This window comes from Crinia signifera, chromosome 3 (genome assembly GCF_055691185.1).
Source record: "Crinia signifera chromosome 3, ASM5569118v1, whole genome shotgun sequence".
NCBI classification, from domain to species: Eukaryota; Metazoa; Chordata; class Amphibia; order Anura; family Myobatrachidae; genus Crinia; species Crinia signifera.
The window spans coordinates 335,518,182-335,542,547 of record NC_139219.1 but is presented as its reverse complement, the minus strand read 5'-3'; the positions used below and the strand labels follow the sequence as shown (position 1 = coordinate 335,542,547).

At 54.3% G+C, this 24,366-nt stretch overlaps 1 protein-coding gene across 1 annotated transcript in view; it reads left to right on the top strand.

Moving 5' to 3' along the window:
- Window positions 1–23,091, top strand: part of TMEM214 (transmembrane protein 214) — a 33,751-nt gene extending 10,660 nt beyond the window's left edge. Inside the window, exons 5-17 of the mRNA XM_083178935.1 lie at window positions 377–465; window positions 772–877; window positions 958–1,039; window positions 1,306–1,407; window positions 2,142–2,283; window positions 2,443–2,534; window positions 6,811–6,859; window positions 7,015–7,125; window positions 15,422–15,539; window positions 16,568–16,664; window positions 20,900–21,068; window positions 21,964–22,115; window positions 22,220–23,091. Coding sequence (XP_083035061.1) covers window positions 377–465; window positions 772–877; window positions 958–1,039; window positions 1,306–1,407; window positions 2,142–2,283; window positions 2,443–2,534; window positions 6,811–6,859; window positions 7,015–7,125; window positions 15,422–15,539; window positions 16,568–16,664; window positions 20,900–21,068; window positions 21,964–22,115; window positions 22,220–22,346 — 1,436 coding nt within the window. The 3' untranslated portion in view covers window positions 22,347–23,091. The remainder of the gene's footprint in view (window positions 1–376; window positions 466–771; window positions 878–957; window positions 1,040–1,305; window positions 1,408–2,141; window positions 2,284–2,442; window positions 2,535–6,810; window positions 6,860–7,014; window positions 7,126–15,421; window positions 15,540–16,567; window positions 16,665–20,899; window positions 21,069–21,963; window positions 22,116–22,219) is intronic.
- Window positions 23,092–24,366: the final 1,275 nt, after the last annotated feature.

Below are 24,366 nucleotides of genomic sequence, written 5' to 3'. Positions count from 1 at the left end.
GTTAGGCGCTCTCTATGCCCCTGTGTGTGTGTGTGTGTGTGTGTGTGTGTGTGTGGGATTAGGCGCTCTTTATGCCCCTGTGTGTGTGTGGGGTTAGGCGCTCTCTATGCCCCTGTGTGTGTGTGTGTGGGGTTAGGCGCTCTCTATGCCCCTGTGTGTGTGTGTGTGGGGTTAGGCGCTCTCTATGCCCCTGTGTGTGTAGGATTAGTTACACTCTCTCTGCCCCTGTGTGTGTGTGTGTGTGTGTGTGTAGGATTAGTTACACTCTCTCTGCCCCTGTGTGTGTGTGTGTGTGTGTAGGATTAGTTACACTCTCTATGCCCCTGTGTGTTCCCTATGGCAGTATTCTCACACCTTGTTATGGTTTTCTCTGCAGAACCTGCGGAGTCTGTACATGGCTACCGGATCTGTATCCAGGCCGCGCTGCTAGACAAACCCAAAACTGTGACTGTTAATCTGAAGAAGGTAAAACATTGATCTTCCCCTTCCCCAATGTATGACGTCATCCCGGGCGCTAGCAATGAGTGCACCGTGCGACATCCTCCTGGAGAGAGCGCCCCTTTGGGTTCCCCCCTCCTGGAGACGGTGCCCCTTTGGGTTCCCCCCTCCTGGAGACGGTGCCCCTTTGGGTTCCCCCCTCCTGGAGACAGCGCCCCTTTGGGTTCCCCCCTCCTGGAGACAGCGCCCCTTTGGGTTCCCCCCTCCTGGAGACAGCGCCCCTTTGGGTTCCCTCTCCTGGAGAGACGCTGATCGCTGCTATCTCTTTGGCAGTACCTGGATATGCTGCGGGCCCAGCAGAACAGACCAGCGAAGTGTCTCGCCATCATGTGGGCTGTGGGACAGGCAGGATACGCAGATCTAGCGGAGGGGCTGAAGGGTGAGTGCGGTGTGACAGCGCGGCATACTCCGCTGAGTGTCCCGGCGTTGTGTCCTGACGGTCTCTGTGGTGTCTTGCAGTGTGGCTCGGGCTGATGCTTCCAGTGCTGGGGATAAAGTCTCTCTCGCCTTACGCTATATCGTACCTGGAGCGGCTGTTACTGTGAGTACTGTGCTGCCACCTGCTGGCCATTTCTGGTGTGTGCAGGTCCATGTGTCAGACAGTCAGAGGAGGGGAAGTAATGGCTTCCCCAGGATCTGTTGTTTCCCAGTACACTGCATGTAATGTCGCTGTCCTCCGCACAATGTACTGACACCACCAATGGTGACCACCCGCTACAAGGATCAGCCAGTGGTACGGAAGCCACCGCAGTCTCCCCCCAGTCTGACTAGTTCCTCCGCTCATGGACATCCGCTTCTCTCTTGCAGGATGCACTCTAATCTGACCAAAGGCTTTGGAATGATCGGCCCCAAAGACTTCTTCCCTCTCCTGGACTTTGCATTTATGCCAAATAACTCTCTGTCCGCCAGGTAAGGATCCCGCATTGTCCTTCTGCATGGTGGTGGTGGCTACACCTGAGAGAAGTAACCACATCCCTGACCGAACAACCCCCCTCTCCGAGGTGCACGGTCTCTGCCGGATACCTCCCTAGTCGCCCCCCCGCAGAGTGGTGTATGATCTCTGCCGGATACCTCCCTAGTCGCCCCCCCGCAGAGTGGTGCACGGTCTCTGCCGGATACCTCCCTAGTCGCCCCCCCGCAGAGTGGTGTATGATCTCTGCCGGATACCTCCCTAGTCGCCCCCCCGCAGAGTGGTGCACGGTCTCTGCCGGATACCTCCCTAGTCGCCCCCCGCAGAGTGGTGCACGGTCTCTGCCGGATACCTCCCTAGTCGCCCCCCGCAGAGTGGTGTATGATCTCTGCCGGATACCTCCCTAGTCGCCCCCCGCAGAGTGGTGTATGGTCTCTGCCGGATACCTCCCTAGTCGCCCCCCCGCAGAGTGGTGTATGGTCCCTGCTGTATACCTCCCTAGTCGCCCCCCCCCCAGCAGAGTGGTGTATGGTCCCTGCTGGATACCTCCCCAGTCGCCCCCCCCCCCCCCGCAGAGTGGTGTATGGTCCCTGCTGGATACCTCCCTAGTCTGGGGGCTGGATGTGTACAGCTTCTATCACATTGCCGGTAGGCGGAGGAGTGGGACGAGCCCTGTGACATCCCTTCTGTGCAGGAGCGCCGCTATCTCTGGTCTGTAAGATGTTCTCTGTAGTCAGCAGGCGCAGCTGCGAGACCTGTATCCCAGGCTGAAGGTTCTGGCGTTTGGGGCGACTCCTGAGAGCACTTTGCACACGTACTTCCCATCCTTCCTCTCCAGAGCTACACCCAACTGTCCTGCAGCCATGAGGAAAGAGGTGAGTAGCCGGCCCCTGCGGTCCTAGTGCCGGCCCCTGCGGTCCTAGTGCCGGCCCCTGCGGTCCTAGTGCCGGCCCCTGCGGTCCTAGTGCCGGCCCCCGCGGTCGTAGTGCCGCCCCTGCCTCATCCCTGGTTTATTGCTTCTGTTTCTCTTCCAGCTTCTGCACAGTCTGTACGAGTGCCTGCACTTGGATCCGCTCAGTTTCAGTGTATGGCGCCAGCTCTACGCCAAACATTTCTCACAGTCCAGGTATCTATCAGACCACAGGAGACCCCTCCCACAGCAATGTGTGTCACAGTCCGTATACATGTTCCCCCTACCTATCAGACCACAGGAGACCCCTCCCACAGCAATGTGTGTCACAGTCCGTGTACATGTTACCCTACAGGAGACCCCTCCCACAGCAGTGTGTGTCACAGTCCGTAGACATGTTCCCCTACAGGAGACCCCTCCCACAGCAGTGTGTGTCACAGTCCTTATACATGTTCCCCTACAGGAGACCCCTCCCACAGCAGTGTGTGTCACAGTCCGTAGACATGTTCCCCTACAGGAGACCCCTCCCACAGCAATGCGTGTCACTGTCCGTGTACATGTTCCCCTACAGGAGACCCCTCCCACAGCAGTGCATGTCACTGTCCGTGTACATGTTCCCCTACAGGAGACCCCTCCCACAGCAGTGCATGTCACTGTCCGTGTACATGTTCCCCTACAGGAGACCCCTCCCACAGCAGTGCGTGTCACTGTCTGTGTACATGTTCCCCCTACAGGACACCCCTCCCACAGCAGTGCGTGTCACTGTCCGTGTACATGTTCCCCCTACAGGACACCCTCCCACAGCAATGCGTGTCACTGTCCGTGTACATGTTCCCCTACAGGAGACCCCTCCCACAGCAATGCGTGTCACAGTCCGTATACATGTTCCCCTACAGGAGACCCTTCCCACAGCAATGCGTGTCACAGTACGTATACATGTTCCCCTACAGGAGACCCCTCCCACAGCAGTGTGTGTCACAGTCCGTATACATGTTCCCCTACAGGAGACCCCTCCCACAGCAGTGTGTGTCACAGTCCGTAGACATGTTCCCCTACAGGAGACCCCTCCCACAGCAGTGTGTGTCACAGTCCGTAGACATGTTCCCCTACAGGAGACCCCTCCCACAGCAGTGTGTGTCACAGTCCGTAGACATGTTCCCCTACAGGAGACCCCTCCCACAGCAATGCGTGTCACTGTCCGTGTACATGTTCCCCTACAGGAGACCCCTCCCACAGCAGTGCATGTCACTGTCCGTGTACATGTTCCCCTACAGGAGACCCCTCCCACAGCAGTGCATGTCACTGTCCGTGTACATGTTCCCCTACAGGAGACCCCTCCCACAGCAGTGCGTGTCACTGTCTGTGTACATGTTCCCCCTACAGGACACCCCTCCCACAGCAGTGCGTGTCACTGTCCGTGTACATGTTCCCCCTACAGGACACCCTCCCACAGCAGTTCGTGTCACTGTCCGTGTACATGTTCCCCCTACAGGAGACCCCCCCCACAGCAATGCGTGTCACTGTCCGTGTACATGTTCCCCCTACAGGAGACCCATCCCACAGCAATGCGTGTCACTGTACATGTTCCCCTACAGGAGACCCCTCCCACAGCAATGCGTGTCACTGTCCGTGTACATGTTCCCCTACAGGAGACCCCTCCACAGCAATGGTGTGTCACTGTCCGTATACATGTCCCCCCTACAGGAGACCCCTCCACAGCAATGTGTGTCACTGTCCGTGTACATGTTCCCCTACAGGAGACCCCTCCCACAGCAATGTGTGTCACTGTCCGTGTACATGTTCCCCCTACAGGAGACCCCTCCCACAGCAGTGCGTGTCACTGTCCGTGTACATGCTCCCCCTACAGGAGACCCTCCCACAGCAGTTCGTGTCACTGTCCGTGTACATGTTCCCCCTACAGGAGACCCATCCCACAGCATGCGTGTCACTGTACATGTTCCCCCTACAGGAGACCCCTCCCACAGCAATGCGTGTCACTGTCCGTGTACATGTTCCCCTACAGGAGACCCCTCCCACAGCAATGCGTGTCACTGTCCGTGTACATGCTCCCCTACAGGAGACCCCTCCCACAGCAATGTGTGTCACTGTCCTTATACATGTCCCCCTACAGGAGACCCCTCCCACAGCAATGTGTGTCACTGTCCGTGTACATGTTCCCCCTACAGGAGACCCCTCCCACAGCAATGTGTGTCACTGTCCGTGTACATGTTCCCCCTACAGGAGACCCCTCCCACAGCAATGTGTGTCACTGTCCGTGTACATGTTCCCCCTACAAGAGACCCCTCCCACAGCAATGCGTGTCACTGTACATGTCCCCCTACAAGGAGACCCCTCCCTCAGCAATGTGTGTCACTGTCCGTGTACAATGTACCCTACAGGAGACCCTCCCACAGCAATGTGTGTCACTGTCCGTGTACATGTTACCCTACAGGAGACCCCTCCCACAGCAATGTGTGTCACTGTCCGTGTACATGTTACCCTACAGGAGACCCCTCCCACAGCAATGCGTCTCGCTGTCCATGTACATGTCCCCCTACAGGAGACCCCTCCCACAGCAATGTGTGTCACTGTCCGTGTACATGTTACCCTACAGGAGACCCCTCCCACAGCAATGTGTGTCACAGTCCTTATACATGTTCCCCTACAGGAGACCCCTCCCACAGCAATGTGTGTCACTGTCCGTGTACATGTTCCCCCTACAGGAGACCCCTCCCACAGCAATGTGTGTCACTGTCCGTGTACATGTTCCCCCTACAGGACACCCCTCCCACAGCAGTGCGTGTCACTGTCCGTGTACATGTTCCCCCTACAGGACACCCTCCCACAGCAGTTCGTGTCACTGTCCGTGTACATGTTCCCCCTACAGGAGACCCCTCCCACAGCAATGCGTGTCACTGTCCGTGTACATGTTCCCCCTACAGGAGACCCATCCCACAGCAATGCGTGTCACTGTACATGTTCCCCCTACAGGAGACCCCTCCCACAGCAATGCGTGTCACTGTCCGTGTACATGTTCCCCCTACAGGAGACCCCTCCCACAGCAATGTGTGTCACTGTCCGTATACATGTCCCCCTACAGGAGACCCCTCCCACAGCAATGTGTGTCACTGTCCTTGTACATGTTCCCCCTACAGGAGACCCCTCCACAGCAATGTGTGTCACTGTCTGTGTACATGTTCCCCCTACAGGAGACCCCTCCCACAGCAATGTGTGTCACTGTCCGTGTACATGTTCCCCCTACAGGAGACCCCTCCCACAGCAATGCGTGTCACTGTACATGTTCCCCCTACAGGAGACCCCTCCCACAGCAATGCGTGTCACTGTACATGTTCCCCCTACAGGAGACTCCTCCCTCAGCAATGTGTGTCACTGTCCGTGTACATGTTACCCTACAGGAGACCCCTCCCACAGCAATGTGTGTCACTGTCCGTGTACATGTTACCCTACAGGAGACCCCTCCCTCAGCAATGTGTGTCACTGTCCGTGTACATGTTCCCCCTACAGGACACCCCTCCCACAGCAGTTCGTGTCACTGTCCGTGTACATGTTCCCCCTACAGGAGACCCCTCCCACAGCAATGTGTGTCACTGTCCGTGTACATGTTCCCCCTACAGGAGACCCCTCCCACAGCAATGTGTGTCACTGTCCGTGTACATGTTCCCCCTACAGGAGACCCCTCCCACAGCAATGCGTGTCACTGTACATGTTCCCCCTACAGGAGACCCCTCCCACAGCAATGCGTGTCACTGTACATGTTCCCCCTACAGGAGACCCCTCCCTCAGCAATGTGTGTCACTGTCCGTGTACATGTTACCTTACAGGAGACCCCTCCCACAGCAATGTGTGTCACTGTCCGTGTACATGTTACCCTACAGGAGACCCCTCCCCAGCAATGTGTGTCACTGTCCGTGTACATGTTACCCTACAGGAGACCCCTCCCACAGCAATGTGTGTCACTGTCCGTGTACATGTTACCCTACAGGAGACCCCTCCCACAGCAATGCGTCTCGCGGTCCATGTACATGTCCCGCCATATATCGTATCCTTGTATATAAATCTATGATGGCTGAGTAGATATTGCCGGGCCCCCTCCTGTCTGATGCTTTGTCGTCGCCGTCGCCGTCCCCCTTCCCCCTTGTCTGATGCATTCCCCCTTGTCTGATGCAATGTTCCCCCCTCTGATGCATTGCCCCCGTTCCCCTTGTCTGATGCAATGTCCCCCTCTGATGCATTGTGTCCCCCCCCCCCCCCTTTCCCCCTTGTCTGATGCAATGGCCCCCTCTGATGCATTGTGTCCCCCCCCCCTTCCCCGTTGTCTGATGCAATGTTCCCCGTTGTCTGATACATTGCCCCCCCTTCCCCGTTGTCTGATGCAATGTTCCCCGTTGTCTGATACATTGCCCCCCCTTCCCCGTTGTCTGATGCAATGTGCCCCCCTCTGATGCAGCGCTCCTGTGCTCTTCTCTTGCAGTTTGCTCCTGCAGCATCTCGGTAAATCCTGGGACACCACGTCCAAGTCGGTGAGTTGTCCGGTCTGTGTGGTCTCCGCATGTTACTATCTGATATGAGTGTAAGAGCCGGGAACCTGTCACTGTGATGCGGTGAAGCTGTTCATGTGTAGTGCTGGTAGCATGTCACGTGTCCTAGTCATACATGATCCATGTGTGTTTTTCAGATGAGGAAATCTGTGCAGGAAACTGTGAAATCCTTCTGCGTGACCAACGAGCAATTCTCCTCTAAGACGCAGAATTCAAAGGACATTGAGCTCTGCGAATCTGCGTGCCAGGTAATACCCGCTGTGCCAGTTAGTGCCTGTTGTGCCCCTGTTGGTCTGTGTGCCAGGTAGTGCCCGCTGTGCCCCTGTCGGTCTGCGTGCCAGGTAATACCCGCTGTGCCCCTGTCGGTCTGCGTGCCAGGTAGTGCCTGCTGTGCCCCTGTCGGTCTGCGTGCCAGGTAATACCCGCTGTGCCCCTGTCGGTCTGCGTGCCAGGTAATACCCGCTGTGCCCCTGTCGGTCTGCGTTCCAGGTAATACCCGCTGTGCCCCTGTCGGTCTGCGTGCCAGGTAATACCCGCTGTGCCCCTGATGGTCTGCGTGCCAGGTAATACCCGCTGTGCCCCTGATGGTCTGCGTGCCAGGTAATACCCGCTGTGCCCCTGACGGTCTGCGTGCTAGGTAATACCCGCTGTGCCCCTGACGGTCTGCGTGCCACGTAATACCCGCTGTTTCCCTGACGGTCTGCGTGCCAGGTAATACCCGCTGTGCCCCTGCCGGTCTGCGTGCTAGGTAATACCCGCTGTGCCCCTGACGGTCTGCGTGCCAGGTAATACCCGCTGTGCCCCTTGTTGGTCTGTGTGCCAGGTAATACCCGCTGTGCCCCTTGTTGGTCTGTGTGCCAGGTAATACCCGCTGTGCCCCTTGTTGGTCTGTGTGCCAGGTAGTGCCCGCTGTGCCCCTGGTTGGTCTGCGTGCCAGGTAATACCCGCTGGGCCCCTGCCAGTGCCGTGAGTGGATACAGTAAGGCTGGGGATAGTTCGGGGTGACAGATATTTGTATAATGTGAATGTATAGAGACTCGCACACCACCATTTGTATGATGTGAATGTATAGAGACTCGCACAGCACCATTTGTATGATGTGAATGTATAGAGACTCGCACAGCACCATTTGTATAATGTGAATGTATAGAGACTCGCACACCACCATTTGTATGATGTGAATGTATAGAGACTCGCACACCACCATTTGTATAATGTGAATGTATAGAGACTCGCACACCACCATTTGTATGATGTGAATGTATAGAGACTCGCACAGCACCATTTGTATAATGTGAATGTGTAGAGCAGGGGTTCCCAAACTTTTTTGAATCACGGCACCCTAGTGTATCGGAATTTTTTCGCGGCACCCCTATGCCCAAAAACAATGAATTAGATTGGGTTTATATGCGATTCTTAGGGTCAGTTATGTGCTAAAGGGCAGGATTTGCTTCTGTTTGTACACATTTTATGATTGGCAGCCACCAGCACTGGTTTTGCCCATAAATAATTAACCATAAATAAATTGAATTGGTCCTGGACCACCAACTTGGGGCACCCCTGCAAGTGTCCCGAGGCACCCCAGGGAGCCACGGCACACAGTTTGGGAACCACTGGTGTAGAGACTCGCACACCACCATTTGTATAATGTGAATGTATAGAGACTCGCACAGCACCATTTGTATGATGTGAATGTATAGAGACTCGCACAGCACCATTTGTATAATGTGAATGTATAGAGACTCGCACAGCACCATTTGTATAATGTGAATGTATAGAGACTCGCACAGCACCATTTGTATAATGTGAATGTATAGAGACTCGCACAGCACCATTTGTATAATGTGAATGTATAGAGACTCGCACACCACCATTTGTATAATGTGAATGTATAGAGACTCGCACAGCACCATTTGTATAATGTGAATGTATAGAGACTCACACAGCACCATTTGTATAATGTGAATGTATAGAGACTCGCACACCACCATTTGTATGATGTGAATGTATAGAGACTCGCACACCACCATTTGTATGATGTGAATGTATAGAGACTCGCACACCACCATTTGTATGATGTGAATGTATAGGGACTCGCACACCACCATTTGTATAATGTGAATGTATAGGGACTCGCACACCACCATTTGTATAATGTGAATGTATAGGGACTCTCACACCACCATTTGTATAATGTGAATGTATAGGGACTCGCACAGCACCATTTGTATAATGTGAATGTATAGAGACTCGCACACCACCATTTGTATAATGTGAATGTATAGAGACTCGCACAGCACCATTTGTATGATGTGAATGTATAGAGACTCGCACACCACCATTTGTATAATGTGAATGTATAGGGACTCTCACACCACCATTTGTATAATGTGAATGTATAGGGACTCGCACAGCACCATTTGTATAATGTGAATGTATAGAGACTCGCACACCACCATTTGTATGATGTGAATGTATAGGGACTCGCACACCACCATTTGTATAATGTGAATGTATAGGGACTCTCACACCACCATTTGTATAATGTGAATGTATAGGGACTCGCACAGCACCATTTGTATAATGTGAATGTATAGAGACTCGCACAGCACCATTTGTATAATGTGAATGTATAGAGACTCGCACAGCACCATTTGTATAATGTGAATGTATAGAGACTCGCACAGCACCATTTGTATGATGTGAATGTATAGAGACTCGCACAGCACCATTTGTATGATGTGAATGTATAGAGACTCGCACAGCACCATTTGTATGATGTGAATGTATAGAGACTCGCACAGCACCATTTGTATAATGTGAATGTATAGAGACTCGCACAGCACCATTTGTATAATGTGAATGTATAGAGACTCGCACAGCACCATTTGTATAATGTGAATGTATAGAGACTCGCACACCACCATTTGTATAATGTGAATGTATAGAGACTCGCACACCACCATTTGTATAATGTGAATGTATAGAGACTCGCACACCACCATTTGTATAATGTGAATGTATAGAGACTCGCACACCACCATTTGTAGTTCAGGTATTAGTGTAATACTTAACGCTCCAGCGTATTCACAGGTGGCGACTCCCACAGCAGTTACTCCCTACTATCATAACCCGACAGCAGTCTCTGTGCTCGCTCCCGTTCATCCAGGGCATATAAGCAAGGTGTATATAGGAGATCGGGTGCCCGCCACACTTTCGTCATTCAGCCTTGCCCGCCATTTTGTCCTCCAATCTAGATGCCAGTGTAAATCCGCTAGACCGGCACTTGCTGACTTCCGGATTCGCGCAACGCTGGCTCGGGACGGTTGTGGCGGGGGGAACGCACCACTCGGCATGTCGTACGAGAGACAAAGGTGGCAGTGAAGGGCTCCCCCTCCAGAACTGGTGCTGTCACTCAATCGCTGGACTGCCCCTTAAGTCCTGTCCTCTCTATGAATGGATAAGTCACTGGCGTCCTTAGTACTCCACACAGCAAAGCTATATACAGAGCGATATCTAGGTCCCTGTTTATATGATGATGTGGGTACATTATGGTTACTACGGGCAGCGGGTTTAGCCATGCCAGCAGCCTGACGGGCACCCTCAAACCCAGCAATCTCCGAATTAATTCTCATGGATATGATGCCTTGATATCTCACCAACACACAGAAACACTAGAATATAACCACAAGACACAAAGACGACATCCCGAAATAAGAGAAACGCTCAGATCAATATCTATATACATCTTGGGACAAGAATGTAGTATTATAATAACATCTCTGGTCAGGAATACCATTGTCATCATACAGGAGAGCATGTCCATTACCCATGTAATGTATTCTGTCATCTAACCATGTGTCAGTAGCCCAATTCACAAAAACACATTGCAATTAAATTCCCCGTTAAGTCCCTTCGGTGTCATAGAGACAAATTTATATATATATAATGTATGTCTTTTATTTAGATCGACGTTTCCAAGCCCCATGGCTTTTTCCTCAGGATGACAAACCTGAAACGTCGATCTAAATAGAAGACACCGTTCTGTTTCCTGAAACGTCGATCTAAATAGAAGACACCGTTCTGTTTCACTAAAAGCTGAGTGCCGCCTGCTGTTTCCCCTGCTAAGGGCGATGCATATGTTGTACTGAGGAAGGCACCGGTGGCAGCATTATACCTGCATATGTGAGTGCCGGAACATACATGCTATATATATAATGTGTATGTATTTTGTGCAAAGCGGCTCTCCCAAGGCAATATCCAATACAATTCAAACAACTCGGTGCCCGCCAATAATAGTCTGCAACTGCAAGCTATGCACATTGGAGTCTGGAGACGGCGGCACTCGATTAGAGAAATAATACCAGGTGACACATCCAGTATCCTGGTATTATTTCTCTAATCGAGTGCCAAACAGTCTTCTTTGGGGTTCTGGCCCGCTCGGCCACCGGTGGCTAGTTTCGAACAATTGCAGCTTTTTTAATTGAGGACTTTACCATCCTAATCATTTACCAATGTATATTCAGTGACACGGGCATTGGATAATGTATACCGTGACTCTGCTTTCATGTCATTCGATGTCTGATCACGTGTGGTCCCAGTGACAGGGTTGGTAAAGGAATCCCCTGTCAGTAGATGTAACGAAATACACCGATAACCGCGATGCTTGTCGGACATCAGGACATGTAACAGAGTCCTCTAAGTGATTACTTCTTTTATATGCAGTCATTGGTTTTGATTGGGTATTATGTGCCGGCTGTGTGCTCCGCTGGGCCGGAGACGGGTGTGTGTGAGACATGATGGAAACGTCCTGTTGGTGATGTCCGTCCTACAACCCTCTCGGCAGTGACCCATCCTCGGGTATTATGTGCCAGCTGTGTGCTCCGCTGGGCCGGAGACGGGTGTGTGTGAGACATGATGGAAGCGTCCTGTTGGCGATGTCCGTCCTATAACCCTCTCGGCAGGTGACCCGTCCTCAGGTATTATGTGCCGGCTGTGTGCTCCGCTGGGCCGGAGACGGATGTGTGTGAGACGTGATGGAAGCGTCCTGTTGGCGATGTCCGTCCTATAACCCTCTCGGCAGGTGACCCGTCCTCGGGTATTATGTGCCGGCTGTGTGCACCACTGGGCCGGAGACGGGTGTGTGTGAGACATGATGGAAGCGTCCTGTTGGCGATGTCCGTCCTATAACCCTCTTGGCAGGTGACCCGTCCTCGGGTATTATGTGCCAGCTGTGTGCTCCGCTGGGCCGGAGACGGGTGTGTGTGAGACATGATGGAAGCGTCCTGTTGGCGATGTCCGTCCTATAACCCTCTCGGCAGGTGACCCGTCCTCGGGTATTATGTGCCGGCTGTGTGCACCACTGGGCCGGAGACGGGTGTGTGTGAGACATGATGGAAGCGTCCTGTTGGCGATGTCCGTCCTATAACCCTCTCGGCAGGTGTCCCGTCCTCGGTTATTATGTACGGCTGTGTGCTCCGCTGGGCCGGAGACGGGTGTGTGTGAGACATGATGGAAGCGTCCTGTTGGCGATGTCCGTCCTATAACCCTCTCGGCAGGTGACCCGTCCTCCGGTATTATGTGCCGGCTGTGTGCTCCGCTGGGCCCGGAGACGGGTGTGTGTGAGACGTGATGGAAGTGTCCTGTTGGCGATGTCCGTCCTATAACCCTCTCTGCAGGTGACCCGTCCTCGGGTATTATGTGCCGGCTGTGTGCTCCGCTGGGCCGGAGACGGGTGTGTGTGAGACATGATGGAAGCGTCCTGTTGGCGATGTCCGTCCTATAACCCTCTCGGCAGGTGACCCGTCCTCGGGTATTATGTGCCGGCTGTGTGCTCCGCTGGGCCGGAGACGGGTGTGTGTGAGACATGATGGAAGCGTCCTGTTGGCGATGTCCGTCCTATAACCCTCTCGGCAGGTGACCCGTCCTCGGGTATTATGTGCAGGGTGTGTGCTCCGCTGGGCAGGAGACGGGTGTGTGTGAGACATGATGGAAGTGTCCTGTTGGCGATGTCCGTCCTATAACCCTCTCGGCAGGTGACCCGTCCTCGTGTATTATGTGCAGGGTGTGTGCTCCGCTGGGCCGGAGACGGGGGTGTGTGAGACATGATGGAAGCGTCCTGTTGGCGATGTTCGTCCTATGACCCTCTCGGCAGGTGACCCGTTCTCGGGTATTATGTGCCGGCTGTGTGCTCCGCTGGGCCGGAGACGGGTGTGTGTGAGACATGATGGAAGCGTCCTGTTGGCGATGTCCGTCCTATAACCCTCTCGGCAGGTGACCCGTCCTCGTGTATTATGTGCAGGCTGTGTGCACCGCTGGGCCGGAGACGGGTGTGTGTGAGACATGATGGAAGCGTCCTGTTGGCGATGTCCGTCCTATAACCCTCTCGGCAGGTGACCCGTCCTCGGGTATTATGTGCCGGCTGTGTGCTCCGCTGGGCCGGAGACGGGTGTGTGTGAGACGTGATGGAAGCGTCCTGTTGGCGATGTCCGTCCTATAACCCTCTCGGCAGGTGACCCGTCCTCGGGTATTATGTGCCGGCTGTGTGCTCCGCTGGGCCGGAGACGGGGGTGTGTGTGAGACATGATGGAAGCGTCCTGTTGGCGATGTCCGTCCTATAACCCTCTCGGCAGGTGACCCGTCCTCGTGTATTATGTGCAGGGTGTGTGCTCCGCTGGGCAGGAGACTGGTGTGTGTGAGACATGATGGAAGCGTCCTGTTGGCGATGTCCGTCCTATAACCCTCTCGGCAGGTGACCCGTCCTCGTGTATTATGTGCAGGGTGTGTGCTCCGCTGGGCCGGAGACGGGGGTGTGTGAGACATGATGGAAGCGTCCTGTTGGCGATGTCCGTCCTAAGACCCTCTCGGTAGGTGACCCGTTCTCGGGTATTATGTGCCGGCTGTGTGCTCCGCTGGGCCGGAGACGGGTGTGTGTGAGACATGATGGAAGCGTCCTGTTGGCGATGTCCGTCCTATAACCTCTCGGCAGGTGACCCGTCCTCGGGTATTATGTGCCGGCTGTGTGCTCCGCTGGGCCGGAGACGGGTGTGTGTGAGACATGATGGAAGCGTCCTGTTGGCGATGTCCGTCCTATAACCCTCTCGGCAGGTGACCCGTCCTCGGGTATTATGTGCCGGCTGTGTACACCGCTGGGCCGGAGACGGGTGTGTGTGAGACATGATGGAAGCGTCCTGTTGGCGATGTCCGTCCTATAACCCTCTCGGCAGGTGACCCGTCCTCGGGTATTATGTGCCGGCTGTGTGCACCGCTGGGCCGGAGACGGGTGTGTGTGAGACATGATGGAAGCGTCCTGTTGGCGATGTCCGTCCTATAACCCTCTCAGCAGGTGACCCGTCCTCGGGTATTATGTGCCGGCTGTGTGCACCGCTGGGCAGGAGACGGGTGTGTGTGAGACATGATGGAAGCGTCCTGTTGGCGATGTCCGTCCTATAACCCTCTCGGCAGGTGACCCGTCCTCGGGTATTATGTGCAGGCTGTGTGCACCGCTGGGCCGGAGACGGGTGTGTGTGAGACATGATGGAAGCGTCCTGTTGGCGATGTCCGTCCTATAACCCTCTCGGCAGGTGACCCGTCCTCGGGTATTATGTGCAGGCTGTGTGCTCCGCTGGGCCGGAGACGGGTGTGTGTGAGACATGATGGAAGCGTCCTGTTGGCGATGTCCGTCCTATAACCCTCTCGGCAGGTGACCCGTCCTCGGGTATTATGTGCAGGGTGTGTGCACCGCTGGGCCGGAGACGGGTGTGTGTGAGACATGATGGAAGCGTCCTGTTGGCGATGTCCGTCCTATAACCCTCTCGGCAGGTGACCCGTCCTCGGGTATTATGTGCCGGCTGTGTGCACCGCTGGGCCGGAGACGGGTGTGTGTGAGACATGATGGAAGTGTCCTGTTGGCGATGTCCGTCCTATAACCCTCTCGGCAGGTGACCCGTCCTCGGGTATTATGTGCCGGCTGTATGCACCGCTGGGCCGGAGACGGGTGTGTGTGAGACATGATGGAAGTGTCCTGTTGGCGATGTCCGTCCTATAACCCTCTCGGCAGGTGACCCGTCCTCGGGTATTATGTGCCGGCTGTATGCACCGCTGGGCCGGAGACGGGTGTGTGTGAGACATGATGGAAGCGTCCTGTTGGCGATGTCCGTCCTATAACCCTCTCGGCAGGTGACCCGTCCTCGGGTATTATGTGCCGGCTGTGTGCACCGCTGGGCCGGAGACGGGTGTGTGTGAGACATGATGGAAGCGTCCTGTTGGCGATGTCCGTCCTATAACCCTCTCGGCAGGTGACCCGTCCTCGGGTATTATGTGCAGGGTGTGTGCACCGCTGGGCCGGAGACGGGTGTGTGTGAGACATGATGGAAGCGTCCTGTTGGCGATGTCCGTCCTATAACCCTCTCGGCAGGTGACCCGTCCTCGGGTATTATGTGCCGGCTGTATGCACCGCTGGGCCGGAGACGGGTGTGTGTGAGACATGATGGAAGCGTCCTGTTGGCGATGTCCGTCCTATAACCCTTTCTTTGTTTCCCGTAGACTTTGCTGCAGAAGATGAAAGGTCGTCGATTTCCCTTCTTCCGGCTTTTCCTCGTTGGTCTTGTTTTCATATCCGGTTTCCTTATCCACGACGTTCGGACACACGGCTCCTTCCAAGGTTGGTTACGCTCCGGCATTACAGAATACTGTTAATTTGGGGGGGGGGGGGGGGGGGGTGTTTATTATGAAAGGAGGACCAACTTACTAAGTGGACTACTTGGTGATTCAGCGGGTGTCCATGTTAAAGGTGGGGGTGCGTACCGATATATCGGTGGGTGTCGCTTGGACGGAACATGCCAGACCTGGGTTAAACAGAGGTGTTTGGCTGCACCCCGAGACGCCATCTTTAAGGTGGATGGAGCTGTGCTTCTCAGGGTGCCCTCCATTAGGGACGATTTAGGAATATCCTCCATGGGTGAAAATGGAGGTATGGCACGTTCCCTGATGCCATCGGCTCGGCTGGGCGCTGCCCCATTAACACTTCAGTTACGGTTTGTTCTCTTGTTTTATTGTATGGGCAGTGTTAGGAATTCTAGAGGCTCCGTGTGGGTTTCTGGGGTACTGTGGGCGACACTGGCATTTTGGGGGCAAATACTGAAGCTCCTGTGACCACACTTTATACCCGTCACATTCTGTGGGTGTGGTATGGGACCCCGACAGTCATTATCCCGACTGCCCGGAGTCAAATAGCATGGCGAGCGCAAAAAAAGCCCCTTGCGGGCTTGCTGCGCTCGCCACCTATTCTATTCTCCCTCTATGGGGGTCGTGGACACCCACGAGGGAAAATAGCGGGTGGCCGTCGGGTACCCGGCTGTCGGCTTTTTGACAGTCGGGATTCGTTCCGGCACCCCATTCTGTATGGCCCCTCCGAACTTTACCTCTAGGTGATAAGTTATCTCTCTCCAGTCTCCCATAACCCCTTTCTTCTTGTGCTTATGCCATAAAGGGGTTTTTACCGCTTCTCTGAAACACATTACGATGCTGACGCTGGATAATGTACGAATCTAGCGCAGCAGTGTCCACTAGTGCGGTGATAAGGGGACTGCGGATACATCTCCCCCACTGCACCAGTATGAACCCCTCTGCGTATAATCCGGGTGTAAGGAGCTTCCCCAGACTGACGCCCCCTCTCTTCTCTGCTTCCAGCTTCTTCTTCTGCCCAGATCCTGCAACAGACCGGGCTGCTGTACGTGTCGCAGGAGGCGTGGAGCAAGGCCTCGTATTATGCGGAGCATGGACACAGGTGGCTTCACATGTATCCCAGCATGCAGTGCTGGTGGTATCACCCCCTCCCCTGTATAGTAACTGGTCTGTCACACTGCTGGTGGTATCACCCCCCACCCCCCCCCTGTATAGTAACTGGTCTGTCACACTGCTGGTATCACCCCCCCCCCCCTCCCATGTATAGTAACTGGTCTGTCACACTGCTGGTGGTATCACCCCCTCCCCTGTATAGTAACTGGTCTGTCACACTGCTGCTGGTATCACCTCCCTCCCCCGTCCCCTGTATAGTAACTGGTCTATCACACTGCTGGTGGTATCACCCCCTCCCCTGTATAGTAACTGGTCTGTCACACTGCTGGTGGTATCACCCCCCACCCCCCCCCTGTATAGTAACTGGTCTATCACACTGCTGGTGGTATCACCCCCCCCTGTATAGTAACTGGTCTGTCACACTGCTGGTGGTATCACCCCCTCCCCTGTATAGTAACTGGTCTGTCACACTGCTGGTGGTATCACCCCCCCTCCCCCGTCCTGTATAGTAACTGGTCTATCACACTGCTGGTGGTATCACCCCCCCCCCCCCTGTCCTGTATAGTAACTGGTCTGTCACACTGCTGGTGGTATCACCCCCTCCCCTGTATAGTAACTGGTCTGTCACACTGCTGCTGGTATCACCTCCCTCCCCCGTCCCCTGTATAGTAACTGGTCTATCACACTGCTGGTGGTATCACCCCCTCCCCTGTATAGTAACTGGTCTGTCACACTGCTGGTGGTATCACCCCCCACCCCCCCCCTGTATAGTAACTGGTCTATCACACTGCTGGTGGTATCACCCCCCCCTGTATAGTAACTGGTCTGTCACACTGCTGGTGGTATCACCCCCTCCCCTGTATAGTAACTGGTCTGTCACACTGCTGGTGGTATCACCCCCCCTCCCCCGTCCTGTATAGTAACTGGTCTATCACACTGCTGGTGGTATCACCCCCCCCCCCCCTGTATAGTAACTGGTCTGTCACACTGCTGGTGGTATCACCCCCCTCCCCCGTCCTGTATAGTAACTGGTCTGTCACACTGCTGGTGGTATCACCCCCTCCCCGTCCTGTATAGTAACTGGTCTGTCACACTGCTGGTGGTATCACCCCCCCCCCCCCCCCCCTGTCCTGTATTGTAACTGGTCTGTCACACTGCTGGTGGTATCACCCCTTCCCTGTATAGTAACTGGCCTGTCACGCTGCTGGTGGTATCACCCCCCTCCCCCGTCCTGTATAGTAACTGGTCTGTCACACTGCTGGTGGTATCACCCCCTCCCCTGTATAGTAACTGGCCTGTCACGCTGCTGGTGGTATCACCCCCCTCCCCCGTCCTGTATAGTAACTGGTCTGTCACACTGCTGGTGGTATCACCCCCCCCCCGTCCTGTATAGTAACTGGTCTGTCACACTGCTGGTGGTATCACCCCTTCCCCTCTCCCCTGTATAGTAACTGGTCTGTCACACTGCTGGTATCACCCCTTCCCCTCTCCCCTGTATAGTAACTGGTCGGTCACACTGCTGGTGGTATCACCCCCCTCCCCTGTATAGTAACTGGTCTGTCACACTGCTGGTGGTATCACCCCCCTCCCCTGTATAGTAACTGGTCTGTCACACTGCTGGTATCACCCACCTCCCCCCTGTCCTCTATAGTTACTGGTCTGACACACTGCTGGCGGTATCGCCCCCATGTCCTGTACAGTAACTGGTCTGTCACACTGCTGGTGGTATGCCCCCCTGACCTCTATAACTGGCCTGTCCTGCTACTGGTGGTATCACCCCCCTCCCCTGTCCTGTACAGTAACTGGTCTGTCATGCTGCTGGTGGTATCACCCCCTTCCCCCCCGTCCTGTCCTGTGTAGTAACTGGTCTGTCACACTGCTGGTATCACCCCCCCCCCCGTCCTGTATAGTAACCGGTCTGTCACACTGCTGGCGGTATCGCCCCCATGTCCTGTATAGTAACTGGCCTGTCACACTGCTGGTGGTATCACACACAACCCCCCCCCCCCCCCCCGTCCTGTCCTGTATAGTAACTGGTCTGTCACACTGCTGGTGGTATCACCCCCCCCCCCCGTCCTGTATTGTAACTGGTCTGTCACACTGCTGGTGGTATCACATCCCCCCTGTCCTGTATAGTAACTGGTCTGTCACACTGCTGGTGGTATCACCCCCCCCCCCCCCCCCCGTCCTGTATAGTAACTGGTCTGTCACACTGCTGGTGGTATCACCCCTTCCCCTCTCCCCTGTATAGTAACTTGTCTGTCACACTGCTGGTGGTATCACCCCTTCCCCTCTCCCCTGTATAGTAACTGGTCTGTCACGCTGCTAGTGGTATCACACCCTCCCCCCCTTTCCTCCTGTCCTCTATAACTGGCCTGTCACCCTGCTGCTGGTATCAAACCCCCCCCCCCCCCTGTATAGTAACTGGTCTGTCACACTGCTGGTATCACCCCCCTCCCCTGTATAGTAACTGGTCTGTCACCCTGCTGGTGGTATCACACACCCCCTGTCCTGTATAGTAACTGGTCTGTCACCCTGCTGGTGGTATCACACACCCCCTGTCCTGTATAGTAACTGGTCTGTCACCCTGCTGGTGGTATCACACACCCCCTGTCCTGTATAGTAACTGGCCTGTCACACTGCTGGTGGTATCACACTGCTGGTGGTATCACCCCCCCCCCCCCCCTGTATAGTAACTGGTCTGTCACACTGCTGGTGGTATCACCCCCCCCCCCCCCTCCTGTTCTCTTATAACTGGTCTGTCACGCAGCTGGTGGTATCACAGCCCCCCCCTGTCACACTGCTGGTGGTATCACCCCCCCCCCCCCCCCCCTGTATAGTAACTGGCCTGTCACACTGCTGGTGGTATCACACTGCTGGTGGTATCACCCCCCCCCCCCCCCTGTATAGTAACTGGTCTGTCACACTGCTGGTGGTATCACCCCCCCCCCCCCCCCCCCTGTATAGTAACTGGCCTGTCACACTGCTGGTGGTATCACACTGCTGGTGGTATCACCCCCCCCCCCCCCTGTATAGTAACTGGTCTGTCACACTGCTGGTGGTATCACCCCTGTCCTGTATAGTAACTGGTCTGTCACCCTGCTGGTGGTATCACACACCCCCTGTCCTGTATAGTAACTGGTCTGTCACACTGCTGGTGGTATCACACCCCCCCCCTGTATAGTAACTGGTCTGTCACACTGCTGGTGGTATCACCCCCCCCCCCCCCCCCCTGTATAGTAACTGGTCTGTCACACTGCTGGTGGTATCACCCCCCCCCCCCCTCCTGTTCTCTTATAACTGGTCTGTCACGCAGCTGGTGGTATCACAGCCCCCCCTGTCACACTGCTGGTGGTATCACCCCCCCCCCCCCCCCCTGTATAGTAACTGGTCTGTCACACTGCTGCTGGTATCACCCCCCCCCCCCCTGTCCTCTATAACTGGTCTGTCACACTGCTGCTGGTATCACCCCCCCTGTCCTGTATAGTAACTGGTCTGTCACCCTGCTGGTGGTATCACCCCCCCTGTCCTGTATAGTAACTGGTCAGTCACACTGCTGGTGGTATCACCCCCCCTGTCCTGTATAGTAACTGGTCTGTCACACTGCTAGTGGTATCACCCCCTCCCCCGTCCTGTATAGTAACTAGTCTGTCACACTGCTGGTGGTATCACACACCCCCTGTCCTGTATAGTAACTGGCCTGTCACCCTGCTGGTGGTATCACCCCCCCTGTCCTGTATAGTAACTGGTCTGTCACCCTGCTGGTGGTATCACACACCCCCTGTCCTGTATAGTAACTGGTCTGTCACCCTGCTGGTGGTATCACACACCCCCTGTCCTGTATAGTAACTGGTCAGTCACACTGCTGGTGGTATCACACACCCCCTGTCCTGTATAGTAACTGGTCTGTCACACTGCTGGTGGTATCACACACCCCCTGTCCTGTATAGTAACTGGTCTGTCACACTGCTGGTGGTATCACACACCCCCTGTCCTGTATAGTAACTGGTCTGTCACACTGCTGGTGGTATCACACACCCCCTGTCCTGTATAGTAACTGGTCTGTCACACTGCTGGTGGTATCACTCCCCCCCCCCCCCCCCCCCCCCCTCCTGTCCTCTATAACTGGTCTGTCACGCTGCTGATATGATCAGAGCTTATTACATTCTCCGCCCATTGCGCCATAGTAATGACTCTGACATTTATCTCTTTCCTGTTTGGCAGCTGGTTGGAGAGGAACGTTCCGGTATATTACTCACACGTGGCGGATGTGCTGGGACCGGGCCTAGAAATGCTGTGGGAGGTAACCCGGGACGGGCTCGTGTACGTGACGCAGAAATGCTCCACACAGACTGCGTACATGAAGGAAAACCTGCCCTGGTTTATAGAATGGGTAAGATGTGCCAACGTGTGGCATTGTCCTCTATGAACTGTTCCCGTGGTCTTGGGAAAGGTCTCACGTCTGTAATGGGGGCTGGGGCTCCTCTGCCGGGGAGGGGGGGGGTGGTTCTCTGAGCTCCATTCTCCTGTAACTGAACACCATAGTCTCCAGCTCACAGGGACACGGGAGGAGTCCTTGAGGGACTGTATAATGAGAAGAAAGAGGAACAGGTGCTGTAACTCCTAGCAACCAACAAGACAGACTATTTCATTTAGGACAATGATAGTCGGGTTGCTAGGGCTTACATCAGCTTTCTTGCACCGTTGCCATTGATAAATGTAAACTGCAAAGTCACGTAGCCTTGCCACATATATATATATATTCCATGTTGTCGTATGATGCGTACAGTGGGCCTGATTCAGTGCGAGTACTCGCAGAACTACATCTCTTGATGTTAGCATGCGGGGGGCGGCGGCGGCCAGCACAGGGTAAGGTCACCCCGAATGCTGCATCTCTTCCAGGGATGTGATGTCATCATTATTCCGCAAGCGTTTGGCTATATAGTGAAGTGTTCAATGTGTGACGTCACACAGCCACCGCCTCCTTGTGTGACGTCACACAGCCACCACTGCTCGCCCCACAAATGGTCCGGGTACACGTATGTTGTGGTGACCACGCCCCCGGAAACTTCATCTCCCCACCCCCAGCTGGCCCTTAGGCATGCGCGTAATAGCCAAAATTGGCGAATAGAGATTTTCCCTCATTTGGGCCGCTTCTGAATCAGACCCAGTGCCCCGTCAGTTGCCCTTTGGATACTTATACATATGGGCACAGCCCAACTGAGCTGCGGTAATGGAGGTAGAAAAGCATGATCTCATTTGGTCTTGTTCCCCCCCCCTGGCACCAGCTCCAGTCCCGGATTCCCGACTCCATCTTCCAGCTGATTGAGTACCTACGGGAGCTCTTACTACACCTGTATCGCAGCTACCTTGTGCCGGCGGTGGAGTATTGCGAGGTCACCATACAGAGGTCATGGCAGCGATACGTGGACTCCTGCAAGTATGTGGGGGGGGTTTGGGGTTGACCAATGGGCTTTGACCCGTGTGTGTAACAAATTCGGTCATTGTGATCCTAAACTGTCCCTGTGCTTCTTCCCCCTTCAGTGGCGAGGTGACGTGGGACTGCACGAAGGGACACTTGACCAGCCTAACACAATCTTCATGGGCTTTTCTTCAGAACACCACATTGGCCATTAAAAACTGGGCTGTTGCCATGATCTCCAATCACTAGAGACCTTTGGTGGGACGTTAGCTGGACCAGTGACTGATACCTGCAAACACTTCTCCTTTCATCCCAAACGTTTCTGGGTGAACCTGCGCCTGTACTGGGACCAGTTCCCGTTACCACTTTGTGACTGTCTTGGGGTCGGACGGACAAACAGTTTTGTGTGGTTTTTTTTGTGGCGGAGCCATTTCTGGGGACCGCAGCGTTTGCGGCATTACTTTCTGGAGTCTGTTGCCCAGCATCTGTCCTTATACATGTATTCAAAGTTATCGTGGGCCTTTGGACAATGGATCCCGAAGTATATACATATTGTCCGATCACTAGGGATATTTTTTTTTCTCTTAAATTAACTTTTTGTTTGTGGTGAGTGAGGACATTGGAGAACGTGTCTGGCACTTTCCTGTGGACTGTTTTTATGGTGAAATACCCCCCCCCCCCCCTCCCTTCCCTTCCCCCTGGTCTGTTCGGAAGTGTCCGCTTGTCTACTGATCAGCATTGTCTGTAAGTGTTTCTGGTCTTACCCCATCCATGTTCCTCCTGTACGGTTCTCTCTGCACCCGCACAGACGGAACCTTGCTTTTAGCCAAATAAAGACCTTCCTTTGTTTCCTGCTGAAGACAAACACTAGGATGTCTTATACGCCCCGGTTTCCCATCTCCGTTTCCACTAGTACAGTTATGCATGTAATGATATGGCATTCTGTGCATCAAATGACCATTATTTTAATAAACTCATCAGTATTCACACAAAAGTATGTTGGGTGATGTTGGGGCGTTGTGGTCTTAGGTGTTCACACCGTTATGGTTGGATGGGACCGTATCTTTTATTTACCAGTTGGGAGCACATGTAACCTTCCCCATCCTGCTAGTGGTTATGTAGGCACAAATACGTAAAACATTTCCTTCATGGGGACATGACACTGGGGGTTAGAGGTGCAAGGAGGTGTCGGCAATTATAAAAGCTCCACCCCTCCCCTGCTGCAGTAAGAGAAAAATGAATCCTGGGAGCGCTGACAGATATAATTGATGGATGTATTAGTGCAGCAATAACACATAATCTATAATGACCGGTACCTAAAGAATACAAATAATAATAATAAAACTACACCACCCTGGTGTCTTACTAAACACTACTGCGGCCCCTCTAAACCCTTCCACACAAATTCTTATTTCCCCCGGCACCTGATGTGTTTGGGTTAAAAGAGGTGCCCAAATATTGGTTGTCTACGTGTAATAGACGACACCAGTTCACCACGTCACAGTTGTGTTCTAGGGAACATATTGTGTTTGCTTGCAGGATAGAAGATTCGGCCTTGACTTTCCCTAAAGAAACGCCGGCTTCCTTCCACCTTCAGTAGCTGTCACTCTGGTTCCAGAACAGTAGGTGTGCAGGGGATAGTGGCGGCTGGCTCTACACTAGTCCCATTTATCTGAGGCTTCACATTGCATCAGATTTCCCTTGATCTCTCCCCCGGCAGCTCCCCGGGAATCCTGCGTGTCGGATTTTGTACTTTACGTAATTATTTCACCTATTCCATTGTTGGGTGGGATGAGTTTTTGCTTTGTTTGTGGCTCCTCAGCCTCCTGCTGCTGAGTTGGAGGAGGCTTCAGCTTGTCTGTGTCTCCTCCATTTCCTGCTGTTGCTGGGTGGGAGAAGGCTTCAGCTAGTCTGTGTCTCCTCCGTTTCCTGCTGTTGCTGGGTGGGAGGAGGCTTCAGCTAGTCTGTGTCTCCTCCGTTTCCTGCTGCTGCTCGGTGGGAGGAGGCTTCAGCTTGTCTGTGTCTCCTCCGTTTCCTGCTGCTGCTCGGTGGGAGGAGGCTTCAGCTTGTCTGTGTCTCCTCCGTTTCCTGCTGTTGCTGGGTGGTAGGTGGTTTCAGCTTGTCTGTGTCTCCTCCATTTCCTGCTGCTGCTGGGTGGGAGGTGGCTTCTGCTTGTCTGTGTCTTCTCCGTTTCCTGCTGCTGGGTGGGAGGAGGCTTCAGCTTGTCTGTGTCTCCTCCGTTTCCTGCTGCTGGGTGGGAGGAGGCTTC